The 7987-nt window shown below is 46.4% G+C and overlaps 1 protein-coding gene across 1 annotated transcript; it reads right to left on the bottom strand.

Moving 5' to 3' along the window:
* Nucleotides 1-5214: 5214 nt before the first annotated feature.
* On the bottom strand, nt 5215-6997 carry LOC142564504 (uncharacterized). Its single transcript, XM_075675523.1, has 2 exons — nt 6934-6997; nt 5215-6573 (listed from the first exon to the last, which is right to left on the bottom strand). Exons 1-2 carry the CDS (start codon nt 6995-6997, stop codon nt 5240-5242), a joined length of 1398 nt encoding a protein of 465 aa, XP_075531638.1. The 3' UTR covers nt 5215-5239.
* Nucleotides 6998-7987: the final 990 nt, after the last annotated feature.

Below are 7987 nucleotides of genomic sequence, written 5' to 3'. Positions count from 1 at the left end.
AGAGATACGAAATTAAAAATAACTGTTTTCCGGTTTAACGTCCAAAGCCATTCACGAAAAACGAACGACACCGCCGTGTAAAGAGCTCGGTGCCACTGTTGACCGCGGCCGGAATTGTTTAACGCACACCTACAGACCTGGTACACCAATGCCTTTGCATTGCGCCTCCATAGAAATGTGGCCATCGCGGTCGGCATATGAACCCAGGTTGTAGTACTCGGCAATAAAAGGGCAAAGCTGAGGTCCTAGCAGGGTGGCTCGAAAATAGTGTGTCCGTGTTCCAATTTGATATACTTGAGAGGCTACTTATGAGAAAATCTATAATTTGCGACTTCTCTAATAGCGCGGCGTGCAACTAACTAGCTGTTCGGCACGTGCTGAAATGGCAGTTTTCTAGGCGCTGATATGACCTCACGTGGATAATTTATTGCGCCCATAGCGCTGAAAGTGGTAGACTTTGCTGCGATTAGTTATCGGGTACCAGTTTGCTTGTTTCAAATGCTACCAAAGGCTGCATCGGCCAATCATCCTTGTTGGTTCACCCGAGTCACGTGGGAGAGCGCGCTTTGCTTGTTTACTAGGTTTAGATCCTCCATGGACTTAAAAATTTGAAGTACGCTTGAGCTTCACCTATAAGAGCAGAGCGCGATAGCGTTCAAAGACCGCTTACTGTTTTTGATGCTTTCCGGCAACTGCAGCTGTAACCAAAACGTTTAGCGGGATGGGGAAGCGCTGGCTGCGAACGCTATGCACGATGACGAGCTTTCTGGTAGAAACGCGGGCTCTTGCGTGGGTCAATCTCCTGTGGTTGTTTCGCGCTTTTAATATTTCACTCTGAGAAGAGCTAACATAAAGCAAATGCGCTGTAGGTATTTCTTTACATTTGTTTGTGGGCTGCCGTTCTCAAAATTCCGACGAATAACTTTGTAAAGAATGAACGACGAGGTACGAGCAACTTTCGTGGAAGAGAAGCGGTTCGGTATGCGTGGTTCGGAATTTGGTTCCAAATCTCTTTGTCGATGCGACGTCGGACGCCGGACGCCGAAGTACATGTTAGCTCTGGGACGCGGCACCTCCTGGTGCCAAGTCATCTTCCCATGTGACAACGGCGCCGAATCTTCTGCAACACGGGATCCTTAACGCTATAGCGTTAATATAACGAATTCCACAGGAAAAGCTTCGCGTACCGCCCACGCATCGAAACCGGCAAGCGAAAGAGCACTGTCATGTTGGTACGCTGTGCAGGCGCGTAGACGCGAACGACGAGATGCACTCAAACGAGACGCACAATCAAACGCGACGCCAGGCTTTCCGCCGGTATGGTGGCGCCATCTAGTTGAGGCTCTCGCAAACAGTCCCTTTCATGAACCGTAAATTTTACATGGAATTTTACAAAGAGCCAAGACGCTGTCGGTCGCACGCTTAGTGATTTCTAAATTTCTTTTTTTTTTCAAGTACGGCAATCGTTCGCGATGTTTCTCATCGTCATGATGAGTTTCACCAACGAGTGCTACTAGCAAATCGACGACGGCACAAAAGCTCATCTCGATAGCGTCAAGTGAACGCGATGCCACGAGAATAAGGACTTGGGATGTATGCACCATATGGACGTCAGACTCTGGAGTTTTGCAAGACGCGTAGCGCCACCTGCCGGTGCGAAGAGGCAGTAATTGAGTAATGCGAAGCCCGACTCTCTTGCTAAGTTGCCTATGCAGCTAGCGACTGCGAAACAACGATTTAACTCGATTTTGGATTTTGGAGTGTTTTGCGCATTCAACGCCCATACAGAGAGCTGTGAATTTCTACGCTAGTCGGACGCGCCGCCGAACTGCCATTAAGCGCTTGCCGGCCCACTCTTCAAAGTGATGGCGGGAACGACGGCAACCACGATAGCTCCGCGCACTACGAAGAAACGCCGGAATCGACGCTACTATTGTGTTGTAAACTGCCATGAACGTGAAGGACGGAATAACAACGTTCAGTTTTGCCGATTTCCATCGCGATCGTATGAAGGGGTAAGGCGAGAGCGCTGGATACGGGCCGTTCAACCTGTTGGGTAACGGGATTACTTGCATTCCCCACAACACAGCGGCTCGCATGAGAAAGTGCGACAATTTTGTTCTTCTGTAATTGTGTTCCGTAGCCCTTATGGAGGACCGTGGTGACCAAGCGAAACCTAAAGAATCTGCAGCCACCACTTCGTTGGTAACAGAAAAAACAACGTTGCGAACCATCCTGCTTATGTGCCATTGATATCTCCACCTTTTAACAGAGGTCCGCCTCCGCTTGACTCAACGAGTGGAACGGAGAGATTTGGCAGGTCAGCTTAACCAAATACTTTGGTTCATTTATGAATTCAAAATCCTGTTCTAGAGCATTGTTGTATCGCGAGCTCATTTCTGCATTAGGTATTTTGCATGTCCTGCGCCGATACAAGAAGCACGCTTGGCAAGGTGCTGAGCCTGCTCGACTGCATTTTTCAAATGTGAGCAAAAAGGTTGCTGTAGGAGCGCTGGATGAGTAATTGAGAAGTAACGCACGTGTGTAAAGAAAAAAATGTCGCGTTTATTTACATTTATTTGTACGCGCTTGTTGCTTGAAGCGTCTGCGAAAAGTTCAAATCAAGGTACTGAGCGATGCTGTAGCTCCTGCGAGAAAGAAAGATGCAGCGCGTAGCCACTGTAGGAAGCTTAATTTCGTTATGATCTCACGCTGTTTGCTGCCTTGGAAAAGGCTATGAAAGGATTTACTCTCTGTAAATAATTGCGAGACAAAACATTACGATAAAAGACATAAAAATATAGGAGATACCTAAGTGGTGTGTTCAGGACATATTCAATATGAACCAATTTGAAATGCTTAGATTTTTATGCTGATATGCCTAAAGACAAACCTGATGCTCTTTGTACTTGCGAGTTGCAGCACGCCGAAATAACACTTCACACTTTATTTTATATTGTAGACGTACTTCGCCCTGCTGAGCTTCCCGAAGCGTGGATGGCGGAAGAAGCTTTGCAGGTCCTTGATTTTCAGGAAACCGTGCCTCAACACAAACGAAAGAGAAGGTTCCATTGTGGCTTATGCACATTTGCTTGCGGACAGCTCTCCTTGCACTACTCAGTTCGCGCCAAGGCTCCGATGGGGGCGCTGGTGGCGGGTTTTTTCGCAGCGCCGCCTGGGCAGAGTCTGAGGTCTATTGGTTGGGACAACTTCGAACTCACATTCTAGACCAGACTTGTCATGGTCACTTGCAGGTACGTAATGTATATATTGAGGCTTGCGTAGTATGCTCCACCTCATACCTTTGTAGATATCAAACCACAGGACACTGGACATGTTGTTTTTTTTACACATTCTCATATTGTTCCTACATGACGTGTATTTAGCATATACTGACACCATGTGGCCGCGTCTTGTGCCTACGCCAGTAGAAGTTCGCGGACGTACCAGGAAACTTAAAAAAAAACTTTTCTGTACGAAACCTACAGCATTTAGGACAGCTGTTCTTTAGGGAAACAAAAAACAAGAACCAACTATCACGGAACTCTAGCGTGAAAAATCGCTTTTAGAAGCCACCTGTTTTAATGCTTACCAACTTTACAGGCGACCACTTCGCTCGCTTTCTTTAACGTGATCCACGAAAAGGTGGAGCCACTGTCTTGCCCTTGCGGATTTGCCAGTTCAGAAGCGATGTGTGATTCATTACCATATGCAGTAATATTAATTTTTAAGGGGACATCTCACCCAGGAACAATTACAGCCTCTGCGCACAAATTCGGAATGACGAAGTTCCGACAGTTGCAGCCCACGTACGCACAAAAGCTGGCGCACACTGGTATGGCAGCGCCAGTGCAGTACCCAACCGTACTGCGTTTTACTACTTAACAGCGTGAGTAAAACTTTTCACTTTTTAATAGCGTTTTACATGAGCGTGTGCAAAATGACACCCTCAAGATCATGGCGCAACCACTGCAGTGGTTGTGCCATGATCCATAATAATATGGGAAATGATGGACATGATGGAATATGGGACATGATGCCATAATAATATGGGAAATCGCCATCCATGAGCGATTCCTTTGTGAGAGGGGCAGTCACATCAGAAGAAAAAGGAAGCCGAATAGCGGTAAAGGTGCAGCCCGAAACGGCTAGTGGGCGTCCAGACCCAGGACATCCCCACAACAGTATTAAAGCAGTGTTGAATCCCCATCAACGTCATCACCATGCTGTAAAAATAAACCTTTTTGCTCTGCTAATTTCAGTATTCACTGAAAACCTTGAAACAAATTGAAACAAAGTGTTCAGTTATCTGAATGTATCAATTCTAGAATACTCGGGGGAAGAAGCTTCTTGAACTTTCTAACTCACGCATCCAATTTTCTCCAAATAAGCTCTTCCATCATTAATATATGTTTACTTGTGCGCCAGATTCAGTAATAGCGACGTTCAGTCAGTCGAGCCTCACAAGTCGACATCTGGCTTATGTTCATAACGACTTGTATTACCACACTTCAACGAAATGGTGATAAAAATATTCTTATGTTGGGCAGAATCATGCATGTGGCTACGGGAATAAGAGCGCTGTTGTGAAGCGTGATCAGAGAAAGTTTGTCGAGCTTTCATTGCTTGAAATTTTGCTATGGTTTTGGGCTGCTAAGCACAAGGTCGCGGTATCGAATCCCGGCCACGGCGGCCACATTTCGATGTGGGCCAAATGCAAGAACACCCGTGTACTTAGAGTCAGGTACAGTTAAAGGTCCCCAGGTAGTAGAAATTTCCGGAGTTCTCCACTACGGCGTGCCTCATAATCAGAAAGTGTTCTTGGCGCGTGCAACCCCATTATTTATTTTTGTTGCCCTAAATTTTGTTTTAGTCAACTATAGCAACAGTTCACAGCAAGTACGCCATCCGACAATATCACACCATTGTGGTGTGCGTGAGATACGCAAGTAGCCGACGTTTCTTCCTCCAAACTCAGACGTGTCAAAAGAATATTGTAAATTTTAGATTCCATCAAACGAAAACAATTCTGGATGTTTCCGGCCTTCCTATAGCAGCTCTGGGACGTACAGATGTTCGCGTTCTACTGTCCCCCACAATAGCTTGTAGGCGTTTTCATTATGCAGCAAAAAAGAAATAGATCTGATATAGTTAGGTTTAAAACATATATAGCAGTACGTTTCAACACTGGAAAATGAAAATATTAGTCTTTATTGTTCTTCACGTGCTGTTAAACTCCTTAGTAGCGTTGAGGAAAACAACGTCGGTCACACGAACAATTCATATTTACACGCATTAGTGTCCTCACTACAGGATCCCGTTCAATACGCGCCGAGAACTCCATAAATGATGTATGAGCAGACAGGCTAGTGTAGTTCCAAAAGTGACCGACCCTGGCATAATGGCTCGACTCAGCGAAACGGCAGCACTGCCTGTAATGCCTGATGTAGGGCTTGTAGCTATCGAAAAATAACCGGATGTTTCGTGCACAGTGCCTCAGCACTTCATGAACCGCCGCCTCGCACACTAACCTCGAGCGAGCGATGTACTTCGTGAACCCCGCGTCTTTTATGTCCCCGGAATGATAGACAGACAGCCTCGTTTGAAGGGGCAAGAGTCCGCGGCTTGTGTATTGCGTGTTTTGAGGATATTCGAGGCAATGATACCTGCTAGGCACCCGAACGCTTCCGAAAGAACGATTAGTAATGCGCTCCGCCTCCTCTACCATGGCCGGCATGCTGAAATTCGGCATCGGAACCATGAGCTCGTCGATGTCGACGTGCACGTGGTGCTCCATTTTGGACAAGGACCGGAATATGCAGTCGTACAGAGCGGGCATCTGGCCGTGAGCGTGAACGTGAGCGTGTTCGACAGTAGTGTCCATAATAAGCTTGAAAGGGATGAAGGTCAGATCGACTCCCAAGGATTGCATCCTGGAGACAAGAAGCTTCAGGTCCGAGGTCACATTCAGGTCGTAAAAGTAGAAACTTGTCGCTCCCACGGCCCGGTAATGTGCAATGAATTCAACGACCTTCCACAGGCTTATGGCACCGAATAGAGGCCTAACACATACGACGCAACACTTCTCTGGGGATTTCTGTGGCGGCCGATGCAGTCGAAGCCACCGCAATGAACGCGCACGGGAATGTTGTGCTGCGACTGCCACTCCTATGTCCTCATCCTGGGAAAATGCTTTCTTCGGTGGTGGGCACAGTATCAGGGCGTTCCTAAAGCTGGGATTATAATAGGTCCACACCAGCCGGATGTGGGCTTTGAACGCGATGGTCTTCTTGGAGGTCCGAATGATGCACACCAGAGGTGGGTGTAGGATGGGAGCGCCATTTCCTTTTGTCTCGTGGCTTCGCACGAGGCTGGTGATGTGAATGGCGTGCTCGTTAGTGGTGACCAGGAACGCGGAAAAGACGTGGATGTGGTCTGTGATGGCGTGCCACGACTCTTGCTCCGTCCTCGGAGATCCTTGAACACGAAGACGGAGACCTTGCACGAGCTTTTCGTCCCACAAACGGAAGTTCCCCTCCGCTGCAATGTCCTGCTCGCTTGGACAGGCCGTCCCTGCGTGTAACAACCCGTTCAGTAAGCGATTGACTTGACTGCGTCAGTGAGGCATCGCTGTGAATGCGTGCTCGTGATTGTGTGAGTGAAGAAGCACCATTTTTGTGGAAGACGGCACATGACTTCTTACGTAGTGGCCAGACCATTATTTGAAGTACGCGGGATATTGGAAATGATGGTCATGTAATGTTTTTGGAAGCAAAGAGAAGAAAGCTGTAGTTAACCTATCCTTTGCGCAGGAACATTACGTACTGAATTCCGCTATGTACTGCACCGGAAACGCTGAAAAACGGAAACGTCTAGTGAACTTCGTTTGGTTGTGTGGAGTAGGCGAGCGCTGTTGATCCCGGCATGGATGACCTTCATTAGTGAGAGAACTGTACCTCTGAATGTTGATGGCCAGTTGAAACATGGACGAGGACATTCTAATGAACCTGGCGATATGTTTGATTTAGTTAACACAGTAGGCATCTTTCAAAAATGCTTTGATGTCAGAAAACAAACTGTCATTGGATTTAGTTTTGAAACAATGCTAAAACAATCCTGGAAGCTAGCGTCAGGGCTAGGCAATATCAAAAATGCATTGATTTCAGCTACTGTCTTAGTTTACTTACTGGTATCTTCTATATATATTATGATAAATTCGTAAAGACGGGTATCAATGTTCGTTTCTTAGATACATGAGTAGAAGTATAGTGGATTTTAAGATACAATATGCATCTATCACAGGACCCACGAAGCTGCCCAGAGATACTGCAGACTAAAAAATTACGGCAAGTAAAGTTTATTCCAATAGGCGACAAGTTTATCTATTCTCATATTTCTGACAACCGAACGATACCAGGAACACAAAATACATGTCCACCCAGAGACTTGGCTTTCCTCCGACCTAAATCATGGCGAGTTTAAGGCCGCCTCGATCTTCATGAGCAAATAGAGCGTTCTGCAGCGCGGCACAGAATATCAAAAATAAGCGTGGTTATCCAAAGCAAAGACTCCTCGTTATTATTCGCCAAACGATCAATCCGCCTTACCTTGTCAACAACTAAGACTAATATCATTAACGTTTGAGAATTTTGACTAACTTTTCGGGAAGTGCGTTGTAATTGTAGAATTAAAGTCAGCGAGCTGTCGAAACGCACTCTTCTGGTAGAAACTCCGTTGAACCAGCTTCGAGGTATATAGACTGAAAATGTGTCATAAATTGCATTCATGTCCCAGTTAAGAGTTCTTTTACACTTCATTTTCCACGTTCTCTAAACACGCGAACAATTTTTGGAGCACCCTGTTTGAATGAACTGTTGCGGCGCCGATACAATCAAGGCTAATTGCTTGAGCAGGTGCTCTGTAATAAAATACGAAGGGGCGAAATTAGTGAATCCGAGAAGGATGCTTTCTACGGAACTTAGCCCAC

The sequence above is a fragment of the Dermacentor variabilis genome, chromosome 11 (genome assembly GCF_050947875.1).
Source record: "Dermacentor variabilis isolate Ectoservices chromosome 11, ASM5094787v1, whole genome shotgun sequence".
Taxonomy (NCBI): domain Eukaryota; kingdom Metazoa; phylum Arthropoda; class Arachnida; order Ixodida; family Ixodidae; genus Dermacentor; species Dermacentor variabilis.
This window is presented reverse-complemented; position numbering and strand designations above follow the sequence as displayed.

Excerpts from the sequence above, each read along its gene's own strand:
- LOC142564504 (XM_075675523.1), bottom strand. The coding sequence starts at position 6,997 with ATGTCCTCGTCCATGTTTCAACTGGCCATCAACATTCAGAGGTACAGT. Across the intron at positions 6,574-6,933 it reads CAGTTCTCTCACTAATGAAG|GGACGGCCTGTCCAAGCGAG; the intron begins GTCATCCATGCC and ends TGTTACACGCAG.